Here is a 19811-nt window from a genome sequence, read left to right on the forward strand (position 1 = left end):
GGGCGGGAAAACGGGGTTAGTTTTCATCTTTCTCCAGGCAGACAAAGGTTTGCAATGAATTATTCAGTGCTCAGGGGGAAGGAGGTAGCTTGCTACTGGTGTGGGGGCTGAGTGAAAGCTTCATAGTTTCATAGCTGAAGCCAAATTAATGTTGAAAATTACAGGTGAAAAAATAGAGAAAAGTTGTATGATCTGAGAGCAGAGTTTGTTCAAACTCAAGAGGAGTAGAAATGTTTACAGGCTGTTTTTTTATTCCAGGAAAGAGTTCTTTATCCCTAGAAGCAGTTCCAGTGGTTATGATAACTCAGAGGCTGCGGCGTTCTGTCAACTGCACTACAGGTAAAAAGACGACTGTGAACTAAAGAACCCTGTTGCATTGTCTAGGAGTGGGAAATGGAGGAAAAAAAACAAAACAAAACCTGCAGTGCGGGTATTGAATGAAAAATTGTTATGGTTTAAAGTTCCAGTGATGTTACAATGAACTTTTACTGTATTTCAGGTAATTACTATTAGAAGATTGAATGAATGCGATCTCTTCTTTGTGTGCTCCTTATATTAGGCATGTAGATTTACTAAAGGAGGGAGGGCTAATCTAGAGGAAAAGGACCCCAAATGTCAGTGAAAGGAACCACCACAAGAAAGAAGTCAGTGTTGGTAACTATTATTTTTCTAACTGTAATTAGCAGCAACTGAACGTGTAAAACTGTGTTTTGCAATTGAGAAATTATATTGGCAAGTAAATACAGAAATTATTGTCGAAAATACCTATAGTAAGCTACTCTGTAAACTTGTAGGCTGAGAACTATCCCTTTTTTAAGGGGAAAAAACCCAGGTTATTCTAGTAATGGTCTTTACCTTAAAAATAAATCAGTTATAATCCTGTAGTCCTGAAAATAATATTCCTGTTTAAGAAGAAATAATAAGTCTGTTAATAGCTTTTCAGTAGCTGAATGCTTCAGCAGATGAGAGGCTTTCAAAGCACCTAACGAATTTCACTGAGGGTTGAATTTCAAAGGTCAATTCATAGTATGTTGTAAAGAGACAGTTTATAACTTCTGTGAGTAGAAACCCTCACGTAGGTATATGTAGATATTGATAAATATAACATGAACTTGGACTCGTGGGTGGTTTCTTACTAGTAACAGTTGTTACTAGGAGTAACAGCCAAAAACTTTGCTGATACGGCTCTTTGCTTAAGAGGATTGAGTCTCTTGCTTTGTTTACTTTCCTTTCATTTTATTAGAGGGAGCTATCAGGTTATATTTACTTTACTATGAAGTGTTTGTTTTCTCCATCTTTGCTCCCAGTTGGTACAACCAAACTCCTCATTTATTCAAATAATTAGTGGGAAAAGTAGTAAGGGCTAGTGGTTTGGATTAGAAAAATAGGAGAGGTGTCAATCCCTTGGAATTCTTTGCATCATCATCTGCATCTCCTACATCCTTCTAGTCTGAAAACTGCATTCAGCCTGATGCCTGGGGGGAATACAGTAATTCTCTATCTGTCCAAAACAAAATATTTCGTATTTATCAATACTGTATTTATGGAACAGAGTTGGAATCCTCAGCAGCTGATTTTTCTCATCTAATTTGTCATACTTAGTAATAAATGTAATACAGCCTTTAGACATGTAGAGACATTTCTCAGCAATGCCAGTGGTGCTTCCTTTGTTCAACCAACCTGGTGATCGAGTGTGCATATGCCCAATTCTGTTTCGTTTGCTACACACCTTGCATCCTTAAGTCTGTGGTGGTTCCTAACCAGCAGTCACATACCTGTTTCTCAGGTCAACAGCTGGTCTCTCTTACTGTTCTTTCCCTTCCTTTTCCTCCTGCCACATGTAATATTATGATTCACCTTGTCACTTTTTACTTGCACCATATCAAATTTGCTTGGAGGTATAAACAGGAAAACAAGAATTTCTGTTCTCTGTAAGTAGGCAGGACTGGACTGGGAGTAGGGAATAATTAGCTCTTACTGCCTGTTTCATTTAACCACCAGAGGACTGCCTTTGGTTCTGAAATAGGTATTCCCACAGTTAGCACAAAGCAAGAGTCAAATTGTGGCCTCCCACTTGGCCTTGGGATCACATAGCATCTTTATATGCTCTAAGAAGTATGCATTTGCCTTTTAATCTCTGCTGTATGAAATACTCATAGAATCTCCTTGTTTGCATTTCCATTTTTTATCTGGCCATATTACCACCTCTCATTTATCATGCCTTCTAAAGAAACTGTGGAGCTGTTGTTGGAAGCAGTATCCTGGAGACACAGGTAAGAGTACATCTGCTGAACTGTAGCTGCAGTTTCTTGCAGGACCCTTGATTTTTGTAAAGAAGTTCCAAGAATAACTTTAATCACAGAAACCTGAAAAAAGTCAGGAATCTGTGGTCTTGAAACTCCTGTATGTTTTCAGTCATGCTAAATTTGCATAAATGTGCTTCAGTAGTCCCTCCAGAAGGTGAAATCAGAATCAAAACAGACTTTCTTTGGTGTTGAGCTGGATTCTTTCAACATCTAAACCTGAACAGGTATCATGTTTTCTACAAAGCGATCAGGAAAACACCCTTTGAATAATATTTTTAACCTATGATTTTTGATCTTATTTAAAATACACTTTAAAAAGGCTATTTAAAGTGTAACAGTTTAATGCAGTGGTACTTTAGTGGTACTGGAACTTTTTCCCCAGATGAATATTTGAAAAGGATGTTTTGTACAGAAACAAGCTCTTAGGAAAATCTTTTTGCTCATGATGGAAAGTAAAAGGTCTGTATCTGGAAGGAAATTTCATTGATGGCATTTGTTTTGAGCTGGTTCAGGGCAGTGTATAGTGAGTGAATAGCATTTTTAGAGGATTTTTCTGAGGGAAGTTTTAATTAAAATTGCAACAATCTGTAGTAACTAATTTTAAGTAATAGGAAGACAGAAGACCTGTTTTCATAGTGCAGTTTCGATTGGTTAAGGGCTGGGCATCTCTAAGTGGTCTGGGCCTGTAGAAAATTTGACTGCAAATATGACTGGATAATGAACACCTGTAGATAAATGTGAAAATGCAAGCTACTTACTTGGGGTCCAAAGCAGTCTTTTCTACAGAAAGGAAGCAGCAAAACTGTTCCTAGATGTTGCCTCTCTTCAGGCCAACTGTTGTTTTGACCTGACAGGATGTTCTGCCTCTCTCCAGTTACTCACAAACAGCTGCTTCTTTCCCCAGGTCGGCATTTTACAGCTGCCTTTTTCCCCCCCTTACAATTCTCTTCCTTAATTCTAGATCATGTTCTCCGGCTCTGAAGGCAAATGGCATGGTGCAGCTAGCATCCCTCTTTTCTTTGTCCGGACAGGGTAGTCGTTAACATCATCTCCCAGTAACAGCCCCTGGCCTAGGCTATCCCCTGGCTTAGGGAAATGGAAGCCTGCACAGGCTGAAACCATCCCGGGGGGGGGGGGGGTCGCGTGGGTAGCTTGAGCCATTCCCTGGATCTTTTGAGCTCGCTGGTACGGAAGTAGCCTGAGTAGCTACACTAGACTTCCTTATGTCCTGGAAAGTAATTTGTTTAGGCAAGTGTAGAAACTTCCCCAGTATATGATGGGCCTGATTTGGTGAAGTTGTAGAAGTGCCGGTGTAGTTGTGATGCTGGAGGAGGTGCTTGGCTGTTGTAGCACTGGGTTTCATAGGTATAATTGACTTGAAGACATTTCCTAATGTAATTAATCTGCATTTTCTTTAAGAAAATAACTTAATTGAATGTTCTTTTTTTGAAACTAGAGTTAATAAAATCAGAATTGCTTCAACTTGTGTGAATAAATTAGTTTGAAATTTTGGCAAAAGAAAAGATTTGCATCTTAAAGCATTGTAGACTCATTAAAATTCTTCTCATGGATAATTAAAGAAAACTGAATAAAAGAAAGTTTACCAGTAAGCAGCTCACAGGCACCGCGACATTTCAAGCATGTTAAAATCAGAAATAAATAGCTTTTGTAGCTGTAGTCTCCTCCTCTTGTATTACGTGTTGGTTTTTTAACAAATAACAAGCTACTGTTGGTTTCTTCAGTTGTCCAAGTAGCTTATTTATGCCTGACCCACACAGTTCTTTACCATCTTTGTGACCAGCTTTCGGGGGTTTGTCAGCATGCCTCACAGTGGGGAGACTCTTATGGAAGAATCACAAGATGAAAATGCAACAAATATTTCGGAAAGCCATGAAAATGGGTAAAGTAGCTTGAGTATTTATTTTTACAAACTGATTTACCAATTTTTTCATGGCTTAAGTTTGTCTTCCACTACCGCGCAGATCCACAAGAACCTTGCCTGCCTAATGATGTCTCTCCTGTGTAATGGAGAATAAGGCGTATCTTTTGAGGGTAGAATGAGAAAAAATTGTAACAAAGATTGTAAATGGATTTCTTTTCTTATGCTAACTTTAGTTTGGCATTAAAGCTAATAGCATCATTCAGTATGGACTATGTTGCTTGTATTCTATTTGTATATATCTTTTTGTATAATGTACATTTTATAGCACAGAGGCTTTTAGTCCCAGCAGTGGGCTCAGCAGAAGTTGGTGTAGAGCAGCTCTGACAGGAGGTATGTTTAGCTCGGCCACTCACAGCTTAGCAAAAATATGGAATGCTAGATGAAAGTCCTGGTAAACTATTAGACTTTTATGCTTTGGTATATTAAATGATTAATGGTTTCTCAACCATGTGGTGAGATTACAGGCATTCTCAAGTACCAGAGAACAGCAAAGTTCAGATAGTCAAGAAAAAAAAAACAGTCGATTATGCTGTACCATCCTTTCATGTCTCTCTGATGATAAGAGCAGCACTGAAGACTCTAGAAGTTCAGGTCCGATTATTCTTGCATGAATTACAATGCATATAATCTACTTTGAATGGACTTTCAAAAGTACCCAAGCTGCAGAAGGTCTCTCTTCCCTTCTGAATTTGGGGGAATAATCCTTAGAGGATAATAGGCCTTTGTAGTTGAGCGTCTTCTTCCCATCAAAGGCAACAGAACTTAATCAGGTAACGCATATCTCAGTGACAGGAGTGGGTAACTTACTTTTAGAAGAGGTTTTTTAGGGTTTATATTACCTTTTTTACGTGTAAGATAACGCTACTGGCTGCTGTCTTTCTGTCCTATCACAAAAGGGAAAAAATACTTTCTTTTTCCTGTTACTCCATCACTGGAGTATTTTCTGTTAGAGAAACCTCCCCATCTCTGGAGTTTTTTGGAAATACCTATTTTTCAGAATAGAACAGCGCATCTCACAGGAAATATTTTGACTTCTAATTGTTATAAGTTTGTCAGTATTGCTGAGTACTAATTATCCATTCCCAGAGACTGAACTATTGTATTGGGTAGATACTTACATTTCTGTTAAGTTAAATATAACTTCACATTTATTTAGGTAACAACTTTTATGTTATGCCACTTGGAAGATTTGCTTGATCCTTTCAGGTAAGCTGTTGGTTGGGATAATTTTTATCATAAGTTTTCTTCTGTTCTGGGCTTTGTAATCCTGGATAAGCATCATTAGGAGCAAACTGTAGACTTAACATTTTTGGAAGAGAAAAACGTTTAAGAAATCTTTGAAAGCTTTTGGATTTGTTGTTGTTGCTTCTGGGGTCCTAATGCAGTTATTACTAGAATTGTCATTTTTTTGTTTAATCTGTGCAAAGATTAACAAACAGTATTTGACTTGTGATTGGTGTAGGTCTATGTACACACTGACCCATGAAAGTTAGGATTTTGCTGAACTAGTAATGATGCCTCTGTTTTAGTCCATCCATGCTTCTATTTGTGGGCTGCTTAAGCAAAAACCATTTCCAGGTTTTCTTTATTAAAAAAAAAAAAAAAAAAAAACAAAACTCAAAAAGAGAATTGAAAAACATACAGTGATGTGCAACCACTGCAAACAGGAAACTTAAGCTTCCTGTATTTTGTTTGAATTCATTAGAAAGATGTTTAGCATGTGGTTTCTTTCAGAATTTCTGTTGAAAGAATATCACAGAGACTAGAACTCCAAATACTTTTGATGCATTCAAACTTGGCATAAATAATACTTTGTTAGTTTTTTGAAGAAGTCTGCATGTTGTCCTGTCAAATAGTGTTGTCTGTCTGGTGTGGTTTGAAGTTGGGTAGCAAACTTTATATATAATTTTTGTATGCTGGAAGTAGTTTTCCAGGTAGAAGGAACTAGGCAAAAGAAAATAAAATTCTAGCAAAATTGAAAGATGGAAAAAAAAACCCCAAACCTTTTATAAGGCTGAAATTGAATCAGTGTGACCTAAAAAATGAGGAAGAGATGAAATAATGAGTTCTGTGTGACCTAACTTTGCTTCATTCCCTGCAAACAGCCACACAGAGGCAGCTACTGGAAGATTTCAGCTTCAGGTCTGGGGTTTTGCTGTGCAGGGGAGAACAGAGCCAGAAAATCTGTGCCAAGGTCAGTGAGGGGTTGTAGTACACTCAAACTGCTGAACAGAGCCTTTTTGGGAGGGGAATAAAAAAAGGCTGGATACATTGTTCATTCCTTCCCATTCACCTACACAGTTCTCAGCTAGCTGTAAAACTGGTCTGCTCACCTAAATAGATGGCCTGATTTTTGAGGCTATTTAGTCATAACAAAAGAAAAAAGTACTTCAGTTTTATTTTTTGCAAACAAAGAGATAGGCTTCACTAGAAGCTGTGTGCCAATGATGTTGTCTGCCAAAATAAGTCATAGCTGTTATATTTAATGCCTTGTTCTTTTTTGAGCATTTGTGTTGCTTTTGAATATACCTTTGTGCGGGAAGAAGTTATATGCGTAGTTTGGAAGAGACTGATTTCTTGTGCACTATGAAAAGCCAAGTGATTGTCGAATCAGCTGACCCTTTGTGTAAGAGTAAGAACATATCTGGGCTGATTTGTGGCCCCCTTTTTAAGTCTCACGAGGGTGTGAAAACCAATTAAAACCTAAATTTAACGTCTTCTTCGAGGACAGATGGAAATTTTAAATAGAACAAATAAGGAAATGTATTATAATATTGCCCTAATTTAAATAAAGGAGTAATTAGTAAATAAGGTGACCAGTCATAATAGACAGCAGTGTCCCTGTAAAGGACCATGAGGACCTCTTGTGACTCTTAGCTTCTTAGTATACGAAGAATCTTACATGTAATACAAAATCAGGGTTTAAAGAACTAATGTTATGTGTCATTAATATGGGTGTTTTTCCTTATCGTGTTGAAAAACATCTTCAAAATGTCTTGGGTAACAATTCACAGCTCCTCAAAGCCTGGAGATGTAGTGTTTGCTACTTGGCTGTTTCTGTGCTGGTCACAGATTTCTGTTTAGCTACTGAGCTATCAAAGCTTTGGTACTATGTTGGTATGTTGATTGTAGTCGGAGTGACTTTATTGTCCTTGTCTAGAACTTCAGGACAGATCCATGAATCTGAAATTATTATCTTGCGCTCTGTCCTGCAACCTCTCCCCAGAGTTCTATTTTAAAATACTGGACTCAGCGCTTTCAAGATGCGTGGGGAATTGGCAAAGGATTACTCATGAATAGGATCCAGATGAAGATATTTAGTTTTTGAAGTTTCTAGGCAAAGTGCCAGGATCATTAAAGCTTTCAGAGGTACCCCTAGGTAATTTAAGCCATCACTTTTTTACTGCCAAAAGAATTGTCAGATGATTACTTAATGATTCCATCTTGAATTCAAATGCCCCAGTGAGCTGTTGAAAATACCTAACACCTAATGAAAAGTACTTCGGAATGTGCAGATGTAGACCCAATACATACTACCAAAAGCAGCTCTAATGTAGATTAAGGCTGGTGGAATGTGTATAGCTGGGTTGTCCTGGAGAACATGTAACAAAAGCTTGGGGGGGGGAGGAAACATAATTTCCCATTGTTAGAACAGAGACAGCTATTTAGGACACTTGTCATAAAGAATGAAGCAGCAAAAGGCGCATGCTGATTGGAAGAAGGGTTTTTCTCATCTGCTTTATTAGGGATTATTTCAGTAATCAAACAACCCACCTAGAGGAGTTTAGAGATGAAATTCACCAAGTCATTGTCAGGAGAAGCAATCAGTTAACAAAAATTATGAATTTCTGCCTTGCAAAAATGCATATTTTACAGTTCAGCCTACTTTTTGTATATTAATTAAGATTCATATTTAGTAGTTAGGAAAGCCAATTCAACAGAAGTGTTTTGAGAAAAAAGTACTTGTGCAAATGGAACTTTGTATACATTGCTCCCTAAGATACCTGCATATTACAAAACATTTATTTGAGCAAGGCAGGCAGAGAAATGAGTTGGATTATAAAATGGAGATTGTGTTGTAAGAAATATGTAGTAACACCCTTACTGTCACTTGAAGGTAGCCTAGGGGGTGAGCTTGTAAATTATCTGCTCCGAGGAACAGTGAAGCAAATGAAGAAGCTGCACTGCTCTGGATCATTACAGTGGGTGCAAAACACAAGTGAGCCTTCCTGGGAGCCACTGGGTCTGCAAGCAGTGCCGAGAGCATTCCTGGGCAAAGCTGGATGGATTGTTTTTTGGAAAAAGCATGACAGAGAAATTGTATGCACTTAGGAGATGCTGTAACTGAGCATTCCCTCATTATTGCCTATGTTCTTTTTTGTAGACAATCTGTGGGTTAACTTATTTTGAAGGAAAGAAAGAACAGAAATGCTTGTAATAAAGCTTTGGAAGTTAAGCAGGCAGAACTGCAGTAACACGGTTGAACATAACCTTAGCTTTGTACTTTGAACATATGGTTCTCCTAAAATTAGGCATCACATTAATCTCAAATTATCAGATAAAATATGAATGCTGTCTCTTCAGCAGTGAACATTACCCATGCATTAAACCAAAATAAAATTAATTAATAAAAAATATTTTCACTGTATGGTGAGCCCAGATATATGGTGCAGCATTATCCAGGAAGGAGGTGAGAGTGGAGAAGCCATGTAATGGCAGAAGCTTCTGCATGACAAATACCAGGAAACGGAGGAGGGGACAGTATCTTTATTGTGAGTCCAGACAGCATCGGTCTGGAAGCTAAGATAATGGGCTCCAAATGAACTACTGACTGTTTTAACTGCAAAAAAAAAAGCCTACCTCTTTGTTGTGAGCAGTTGTGAATGTGATTTCCAGACTTTAAGTACTTTGACTTGCTATATGTATATAAAGGGTTATGAGTAAATATCCTGAAGTCGAAGGGAACTGGTACTGAGTAATGTATTAGTATACATATGTAGTTATCATTTGATAAACTGCTTGCTTTTGCAAGCTTATAGAAAGCAGGGGGTTTTTTTGGTTGTGGGTTGTGGTTTTTTTTTTTTTTTGTTTTTTTTTTTTAATTCTAATAACCCCTGTAGAGGTAAAACTTTAACATTGACAAAGCTACAGGAGTTGAATGATAGTGATAAGGAACAGGAATACAAAAAGAATATGAGGGGTCTTTCCATTTGCCGCTATACATGATGAGTTTAACATATAGCTTGCCCTTAAACCTCATGATAATATGACTGCTATTGAACAGTGTTCATCCTCCATTGGTGCAGGTTGTGGGCTTAGAAATCACTCTGCAGAATTAAAGCCAAAATGTATTGAACCCTACAACATAAAGTTCATAGTTTTTAAATTTGAGAGAAAAGTTTCTAACCTAATTGTACAGGACAATCAGTGTATTCCCTGAGGCTTATTAAAGTGAGAACATCTGTAAAACATTTTGGATGTCCATAGAAATAATGGATTCATTATCATATTGGATACTGACTTTGTAAATTCTTAACACTTTTATTCTTATTATTTTAACAAGCTTTTACTATGAGAAGATAATTTAGAGGATAGCAAATATCTGACTGTAGTTGACCTAGGATATGAGATGTAAGCAGAAATTCCACTTAGCAGAGAAGGAAATGTAGAGCCTCTGGAAGGAAAAGGCCAATTCCAAAGTCCCTTGAAACTAAAATATTATGGAAATTAGTGCCACAGTAAGTAGTGCCGTTAATCAGACACTTGGTGTCATTATGGTAACAGAAATGTCAGTTTTTCTAAAATATATCATTCATCAAAAGAGCACTGCCATTTCGTAATGATAAAAGTGGAGAGATTTAGCTCATACACTTAGCTTCTGTAGTTGCAATAAGAAGTGGTCCTGTATTCATTGGATTCCATTCAATATACTTTGTTAAAAAAAGTAATTGCTATGCCAGCACATTCAGATTGCATTCTTTGCTTCTGGTGAATCACCACCAGCAGTAAGGACTCAGTTACATCAGTCGTTTTTTTATCAGTGTAATATCTCAGTCACACATGCATTACTTCCACTGGTTTGCAAAGATAAAACTCACTAGAGCTGTTACAATGTTGGAAACAAGGAATAGAAACTTTCCCTTTGTTATTCAAGTACAGAGAATGTTCAAATTCTTGCTTTTTTAGGTTGGCCTGATGTGTGAGAACAGCTTCAGTACAACATCTAACTGGCACAGAGCAGGGGTGGTAGCTGCCTGCGAGGTGTGCTGCATTATGATTTGCCCCAAACCTCCCAACAAGCCAGTCAGCCTGAGCGTGCTGTGCCTCCATCTCAGTGTGCGTGCGTTGAATTCAGGCAGCAGATGAGGTCATGTGTGATAGAATGCTACCTTGCAATTAAATCACAAATTACCTCAGGAAATATTGTCATTCAAAAACCAGTCCGGCTGATGGACTTGTACAGAAGTATGCTTTGTTTAGCTCTAGCTGGTCAGCGTTGTGTAACACAAGCTCAGTTTGTTTTAGTTGGCTTGCTAAAGTCACCTCTCCTGTTAAATCCTCTGTGTGCTTTGTAGAAGTTTTTGTGTATTACCTTTGGAATCATAAACTGTTTTTTAAAGCAAAAATCGGATGTAGAAAATCCCCTTTTAGACTGGTAGTTGGATTTTGGAACATGCTGTCCCTGCACTAATGACATAAAATAATTTATGCAGAACCTCAACCTTAACAAATTTAGCAGACAAAGTCTAGATTTCCAGCATTTTGGTTTTGCTGGGGCATCTTGCCACCAAACCATTATTCTGCAGTGTGTTTTCTCCTTGCTGCAGTATGCTCAGTAAACTCTTGATCAAGCAGTCCCACCCGATCTGCTCTGTTCGGTCTTGAACAGTTCCAGATAACATAACTGTTCTTAGAACTTTATTTAATCTTTAAAGGAATAACTCCTAACAAAAGCTGAAATTAATAACATTTAAAACATATTCTTTCACTCAGAAGGAATGGTTCTGAATATACACATAAATTGTTGATGGAAGAGAAAATTTCTTAATTGTACTTTCTGGGTAAAAATAGCCCAGCTCTCAGATGGACTGCTTCGTCCACAGAGGCAGGTAACAATTACTTTGCACGCAGCGTTACTAACTTTAACGCTCCTGAATATATTAGATGCATAGAGCTCCTCATATGACATAGAGCAAGTCCAGAAGTTCAGACTTGGTTGATTATTTTTCTATTAAGGGAACATAATATAATCTGAACCAGTATCCTGTAACACTCGGATGAGACTAAAGCAAACTCAAGAGCTTTTCATTTGGGAAAAGTAATTAATGATGGTTAGAAGTTTTGAGTAGCCTCACAGGAGGCTCTTCTGATATATTACTAATCAGATCTGTTTTCTTCTGAGGGCTTTTTGCTCTTCATTTTTGGCAAGAGTAACGTTCAGTTATCTTTTGACTAAGACTTTATTTGTTTTGTAAAATAATAGTAATTTCAAGAGCTTTGGTATTCAGATGTTTAAAGGAAAAGATGGCACTAGATTTCTAAACACCAAATGTAGTATTTCTTTAAAATAGGAACAATTGCAAGAACTGTTAAGTGTTTTGAGAGGGCAGACAAACACATGTTTTTAAACTATTTCAGATGTTTTTGTTTTTATTCTAAAGTGTCTTCCTGGTCTGTCATAATGTCCTTGCAATCCCACTTAATTAAGTCACTGTTTTACCATATTTCAGACACAAGCTTACCTTTCAAAATGCAGTATAATCCACCTCTATATTTAAATTATTTAGTTTCTCATCAACATCTGCCTTCACCAAGCCTATTTTCAGAGCCTAACTCTGCTTATCAGACAAGCCCTTTCGTGTTTGTTTCCCATTATGCTGTTAACAAAAGAGGAAATATCCTTGCAGGCAAGGTTAGTGATGACTCCTCATTTTCCTTCAGCTGCCTTTGTGACCTGTGCTTCTGCTCTGAGACAGAGATCTGCAGCACAGCTCTAGCAAGGGAGGAAATGAACTGCGAGTGTCACTCCTGATGGGTGATGAATTACAAAATCTGCTAAATTCTTGTACAAGGGATCCAGCTTGGTTAAGGCTTTCTTCAAGTATTATTTCATTGTGAATAAGAATAATAAATTCTAGGAGTGTCCCACATACAGGTACTGTACAAAATGTAGTTGTTAACATGAGATAGGAAATAACACCTGATGTAGTGTTTGGTTCTATTGTTTGCTGCATGACGCTGCTGTGTAAAAAAACTGCTTTTAAAATTCTTGTTATTTATTAGAAAGCTGAGAAGGGCATCTTTTGGACTTTCTTTTTCTACATTTTGAGTTTATTACATTGTGGCAGGGAAGGACTTTCTGAGCTTCACTCAAGACTCTTCTGTTGTACCGGTTGAGATGGAATGAAGGTAATCCAAGCATGTTCTTGGTCTCTGAAGGCTGCTGATTCCCACCCCTTGTTCTATTAAATGAAGACAGCTAAATTAACCTACATGCAGCTATTGATGAATAACCTGCAGTGCATTGCTGGAAGTCATTTCTAAATGCTTGGTTGTTGTATAGATTTTTTTGCTCCTTTGCAATGTGTTACTTTAGAGACTTCCTGGTTTTGAGTTTGTATTTGTGCTTTAAACTTTGTCTGGTTAATTTAAGCCAAGAAAGGTTAATTTCGTCCATGTGATGATTTGTGGCTTTGGTGAAGTTTTTGAGAAACTTTATTATTAGGAACTAAATCTCCTTTTCCTAGCCTTAAAAAAACAACAACAACAAAAAACCCCTAACCTCAGAGCTTCAACAGGTATCAACAGTGATGATTTATTGTGATGTTAGTACAGTGGCAGTATGATCAAGGTTAAGATTGGTATTTTTTTCTTTATACGGGCACAGTTCATGGGCTCTTTGTCAAGATTCAAAATTAGTGTCTTCATCTGACATATTCCTTGATGTTGAAACCAAGTCCACTGCATGAAATGCTATCCTTAGAGCAAGCCGTTTAATAGGTATATTTTCTTTTAGAACTTTTACAGATGGACGGACTGTCTGCAGAGATTTGCTGCCTCATTTGGAAGAGACCCAAGATAAAGGCACTGAGCCAACAGGTAAGCATGTAAAAAATGATGCATGGAAATTTGAGCTGCGCTCAGACTTTTTTTAATGTAGTGTTTGTGTCTAGTCTAGCAAGTTATGACTGACAGTTTTTCAGGGCTGGAATAAGAGGCAGCCAAAAATAAAACTAAACTGAAGTGAATGAGTGTGACTGAAAAATTTTCAGGAGCTTTCTATAACCTTGCATGTATTCAGTAGTTTCTCCCAGTTTTTGTCTGTGTTTGAGAGAATTTCACCTTGAGATAAAGGTGAAAAATAACCTGATCCCATCAAATATCATACAAATTCTTGTGTTACTTTTGGCATCGCAGCTTGCTTACCAGCTGTCAGCTATTGAGGATTAGGCATACTGTGTAATAACTGGAGGCACTAAAGGAGTTACCTGTACTTTGGGCAGTTCTGTGTTGCGCTGTAGCATATGCATACTACTGTAATTTTGAACCAATTGCAATGGTAAATTAACCTGGTTGTGTTACTTTGTGGCTTAAAGGAGGTTTACTAGCAGAAATTTTCCAGGTTCTTTGGAAGGTTTGCAGCCCTGAGGGATCTCCCTGTTTCCTTGGTGAGGCTGGTACTGGTATCTAAATTTGCGCATTTAAACAGGGAGTGTTTGTTTTGTGAGACAATTGAAGCAATGGCTGCAAGTGGATTTTGAAGAAATAGCACATCTATGTAGAAATGTCACATCCAGGCTTTATACATATGTATAAATATATATACTTGCATGCATATATATTTATTTTTAACAAGGTAATTCTTTGTTACACAATAGGTTGCTTATCAAGAATTGAGCTGCTAGCCATTTGCTTTTTGGTTTTCAGTAAGCAGGAAATAAATTTGGATGGATAAGGGTGATTAACTCCAGTTTTCAAATTTTCAGGATATTTTATTGAGCTATTTAAGACACACGTTGTGTATGCAGATTATTACTGAGGCTGTTATTCTGCACAGTACTTGCCTGTGTGCTCATGAAGGCTCTGACCTATTTTTCTAAGAATTTATCTGGGATGCTGGTTACTGCTGTCAGCTATCTACCCTGCTTTTCTCCCAGAGGTTGCTGCTGGCTGCAGTTTAGATAATATGCTGGGCTGTAAACCACAGTGCTCAGGAATGAATGCATGTGCCATTCAGCTGCTTCTGCAGGGGAGACCACGGCCTCTGGAAGAAAGGTGAGGTGAAAAACTGAGGGTACAAACTGTTCCAGCTGTTCCATCGTAGTTTTCCTGCAAACACAAGTCACACCCCATCCATTTTAAGGAAGCAGTTCCTTTATTTGAGTTTAGGTGTGTTTCTAAGTTGATGAATGAGGAGTTTATAATTTAAATTAACCTTTGCCTTTTATTTGACTTTGTGAATCTGTGGCACTACTTGTTACCCATTTAAATGAGAAGCAGTGTTTGACTTGGAAACATCACACAGCTATGCAGATGCTGAGTGGTACAGCGAGGACTAATGTCAAAATCTTCTCCCAAAAATCTCTTGGGATAAGGAAGCTCAGTGTCTAGTTGCAGTGGGTCTGTTTTGTATATCAAGAGAAAAGAAGGACATTCTGATGTTTTCTAGTTGTGCAGAACTGTCTTTCTCATTTTATAATTGATATATTCTGCAACCTCAGGAGTAAATTTGCCTAATGAGGACCACAGGTTGTTCTGGATTTTTTTCCCCATTCTACACCCCACCAAGGTGTAGAAGCTCATTGCTGTGGAATCACAGAATCACAGAATGTTAGAGATTGGAAGGGACCTCAAAAGATCATCTAGTCCAATCCCCCTGCCGGAGCAGAACACCTAGATCAGATCACACAGGAACGCATCCAGGCGGGCTTTGAATGTCTCCAGAGAATCAGGCCGTATTTTGGGTTTTCTAATATATATGTAAATACTGAGTAACCTTACTGTTGGCAGCAAGCATTGTATTGGCTTAAAACCAGTGTAAAGTTAAAAGATAACTCATTCTTGCTGATTTTATACTGATGGAATTGCAAAATAATTTATGTTGGAAGAGACCACTGGAGGACAACTAGTCCAGCTTTCTGTTCATTGGAGGGCTCATGGCTTTGTTCAGCTAAGTTTTGAAAACTTCCAAGGGTGGAGATTCCACAACCTCCTAGTCCCTCTTCTTAGACTGAGTCACCTGCATTGTGAAGTTATTTTTCTTTATCAAGAATTTTCCTTGCCGGCGTTCATGTCCATTGCCTCTTGTTCTTCCGCTGGCTGCCTCTGAGAAGAATCTCTCTTCTTTCTAGCACCCTCCTACAGTCTCTGGCAGACTGCAGTTAGGTTCATTCTTTGTCTTCCCTTCTCCAGGTTGAAGAACCCGGCTCCTTTAGGGGCTTCTCATGTGAGGTATGTTCCAGGCCCCTGACTATCTGGGAGTCCCTTTCTTGGGCTTGCTTCAATTTGTCAGGATCTCTTTCTTGCACGGGGGCTTCCAAAGCTGTACGCTGCTTCAGGTGCACCCTCAGGAGTACTGAGGAAGGGGAAATAATCGCTTTCTTTGATATGGTGGCTATAATCTTGCTGTTGCAGCCTGGGATGTAGTTAGCTTTTACCTCCACTAGGACGTACTCCTGACTCGCATCCAACTTGTCCACCAGGAGCCACAGGGGTTTTTCTGCTAACCCAGCTGACATCCAGTCTGTGCTGTTGCATGGGGTTATCCTACACCACATTCAAGACTGACCATTCACCCTTGCCCAGCTGTGAGGTTTACATCAGCCCATTCCTCCACTTTGACCAGGTCCATCTGAATGGCAGCCCTGCCTTTTGGCATGTTGGCCAATTCCCCAAGTTTGGTCTCATCTTTGAAGCTGGTGAGGGTGCATTCTATTGTTGATGACAACAATGCAGTTCATTAAACAGTATAATTCTCAGAACTAACCCCTGAAGAATGATGTCACTTGTAATTGACTGCTACCGAGGCTTAGAAATGTTGACCACTGTTCTCAAAGACTAATTATCCTGACAGTTTTTTTTATCCACCTGTTACTCCAACTCCTTTCAGTCCAAACCTTCCAAGGATGCTGGGGGAGACCTTGCTAAAGGTAAAGTAAGCAACATGCCACTGCTCTCCCCATCTCAGAGCCAGTGATCTCATCATGGAAGACAGTTGTGTTGGATTTACCAAGGCCAAACCAAGTATGTCCATTCTGACTGGACTCGATCACCATTATATTGCTCAAAATGAGTTATAGGAGAGTTTATTCTATCACCTTCCCCTGGAGTGAGGTGGGTCTGGCTAAACTTTAGTTATTGTCATTGGGGACCTTACCAGACTGCCATGTTTTTTTCAGAGATGACAGAGAGCAGCCTTGAGGTGACTGTGGCCTGGTCTCTCAATGTACACTCTCAAGCATCTCCTCTGGAGCCTTCAACATTTTTGTATGTGTCCAGTTTGCATAACTGGTCCCTACTTTGATCATCTTCTGCTGTTGTAGGTAAAACAACTCACCTGTCCGTAGGCACAGAAACCCAGGAAGCCTGATGGTGCCAATAAAGACCAAGGTGAGGAAAGCACAGAGTACACTAGTCCTTTTTGTGTGCTGCGTCCGTTAGTTGTCTCTGATATCACTGGTTCTTCTTTTGGCTGTCAGTGTACCTGTAGAAGCCCTTCTTGTGGCTCTTCACATCACTTAACAATTTCAGTTTCAACTGAGTTCTGACTTTCCATTCCTGCATGCCTATGTAGTGTCTCTGCACTGATGTTTCCTCCTGATTACACCCTCCACACGCTTCCATTTTGGTGCATCGTAATCAGTTTTAGAAGCATCAGTTCTGTTATGAAGCTTAATTGTACTTTTGTACCACTCCCTCCACGTCAGCTTGTCAAGGCGTTCTTTAGAGGTTATCTTATTTCTCTGATCCACACTGGTAGTAGTTTACTGATGTGAAGAGCAGTACATTTTATTGCAATTCATAAATTTTCTCTTTTCCTCCATGAACTGAAATATTTGTGTGTGTTTTGGCTAATTTAAAAATATTTCAGCTATTTATTCAGTCTTTTCTGTTTGAGAGATTAAAGTTACATATTTATTGTGGAAAATTGATCATATAGCAGAAAATGTGCAACATTCCCCAACTGTGGCAAGGCAAGCAACAGGAAGCTGGTTTTTGGTTTGTTTTTTTGGGGTTGGGGGTTTTTTTGTGTTTGGTTTTTGTTTTTTTTTAAGAATAATTATGTACGTATTCTGGCTGATACTTTCAGTTTCACTTGAAATTCAGAAGTTCTGTACTTCTGGTTAATCTGTTCATTTGCACAAGGGAAGTCTGACACAGATGCCAAGCTCTCAGACTCCAGCCTTTGTGCACTCAGCTCCAGCTTTCACTAAAAAGAAGTTAAGCTTTCAGGGCCACAGACATCTTGAAGAAAATGAAAAAATAATGGGTGAGAGGAGGAATGAAATATCTCTATTGTAAGCAGAATGTGATGGCATCATAGCTGTGGAATCTGGGATGATGACTGTCCATCAGAAACGCCTCCAGCAAAGAACTGAATACCTTCTCTCGTCATTATTAAAGCAGAATGATGTTTTGCGGGAACTGGCATATACTCAAGATACTGTTTTGTGAGTTAAATTTGAATAAGTTTCAAGCAGAAGTTATTGTTTTAGTTCCTGCTTCTCCGGGCACATCCATGGAATGTCACCTGGAGTTACTCAGGACATGCAGCAGGGCTATTCCACAATCAACCTGTCTGTTTGCCTGTCTGAAAGGTGAACTTGGTTCTTTTGCATTTTATGTGGCTCTAAGTTGATCTTCCATAAACATGTGAATTCATTTACATTCTCAAATCCATTCTGCAGTCACCAGAATGCTTGCAGGTCAGGTACTGAACAGAGAGAAGGTTTCATTCATATGTTAGCTTTAGACCTTAGGATCGGCATATTTCTTTTTTTTCCTAGTACGTAATCTCCTTCATACATCCCAGAACTCCAGCAGTTTCAGACAGGCTGATCAGTCATGTGAAAAAAATATACAAACTTGCTATTTGTTCATTTGTTTAAAATAATTTTTAGTATTTAGGCTGGGAGATACAGCCTGTGCCATGTCAGAACTGTTCAGTCATACATGGTGGAAGGGATTAAAAACTGGCTGATAAGCACACTATAATTTTTATATTTTTATGTTGTATATTATTTCAAAGTTGGTAGAAAATATTTGAATAACAAATGTATTTTTATAAATCAGTATTCACGTGTAAATGGTTCACAAGTCTAGAATTGTATTGTAAAAGATCAGTTGAAAACTTTCGAGCAAAGTTTTAAACAAAGTTTTAAACTATTTTTTTTATCCTGTAAGGTTTCTTCTAGAAGATTTACACTTTACTGGAAAAACTGCACACCTAAAATCAAAAATATTTAGATCAGATGTCCGCAGAGTAATTCCTAAGACAAATTGCAATACAGCCATCCTGTTATACAGTATGTGTATGAGACTGCTCTGACCTGTCTCTTCCTTCAGCAGCAAAGACAGTGTCGTGGGAAGTTTAGTCCCATCATGGAATTTGGCCTTGGACAAGAATGACATGGGGGGGAAAAAAACACTTGAAGAGGCTCGAAGAGCGGAAGTCAAGACTAGCTACCTGAATAAAATCTTCAAGTCTTCCTGCAAACTCAGAGCAGAATATATTGTGCACGTTCTGCTGTTTTTACAAATTCGATGGGACAGACTCATTAGATCTTTAGACTTTCTTGGCTTATTATCTAGATATAAAATCTTTTTTTTCATATTTAAACTCTACCTGCAAATATGTGGGTGTTCAAGTTTATATTCCTTTGCAATATATATTGTGTATTATTACAGTGATTCACTGAGTCTCTCTGTAATGGATTCTTTTCTTAGTCTTTGGTATGAAGCAAAGATGCATTTTTGACACCAGAAAAAAAATTGCATGAGGAAAAGCAAAAGGAGACCCAGTTTCAAAGTGCATTTTTGGTTTCTGTGTATAGGTATTGCAATGATTTGGTTGATTTTCACTTTTCTCTGTGAAAACTGTTCCTCTATCTACTGTATGTCTGCAGTTAAAAGGTAGTAATTAATGCCAATTGTGTAATGTTGCAGGACTGTTGCCAGTATTTTCAGTTCCCTTGAAAAGCAATATTCTTGTTCAAGAGCATTTTTATAATACATAGACTGGAATGTTTTATTTTAGCTCTGTATGGTATGCTTTTGTTTTTAGTGGAGCAGTCACCAGCCTGTGCCCAACCACACCTGCAATCCCTTCCATCTTTGTTGGTTTAGAAGCCAGAACATCATATAGAGTTTTTTATCTGGGCTTTGGTGTGTCACTGCAGAAAATAAGCATTTGGATTAACATTAGTTTCTGTCTCTGACGGTTTTATCTCCCTTTTCATGCCAAGATTGGGATTAGGTGCAGAAACACCTACTTTGCCTTCTCAACTCCTAAAATATTTGTTGATTTGTTTTCTAAACTGTCTGGATTTATGAAGCCCTTCCTC

General features: G+C 38.3%; 1 protein-coding gene across 1 annotated transcript in view; it reads left to right on the top strand.

Moving 5' to 3' along the window:
* The first annotated feature begins 4126 nt into the window (after positions 1–4126).
* The window catches only part of ACSBG1 (acyl-CoA synthetase bubblegum family member 1), a 33002-nt gene continuing 17317 nt past the window's right edge, over positions 4127–19811 (top strand). Inside the window, exons 1-2 of the mRNA XM_010073598.1 lie at positions 4127–4206; positions 13265–13347. Of these exons, the coding sequence (XP_010071900.1) occupies positions 4127–4206; positions 13265–13347 (163 nt within the window). The remainder of the gene's footprint in view (positions 4207–13264; positions 13348–19811) is intronic.

Source organism: Pterocles gutturalis, unplaced genomic scaffold (genome assembly GCF_000699245.1).
Source record: "Pterocles gutturalis isolate BGI_N339 unplaced genomic scaffold, ASM69924v1 scaffold25797, whole genome shotgun sequence".
Taxonomy (NCBI): domain Eukaryota; kingdom Metazoa; phylum Chordata; class Aves; order Pterocliformes; family Pteroclidae; genus Pterocles; species Pterocles gutturalis.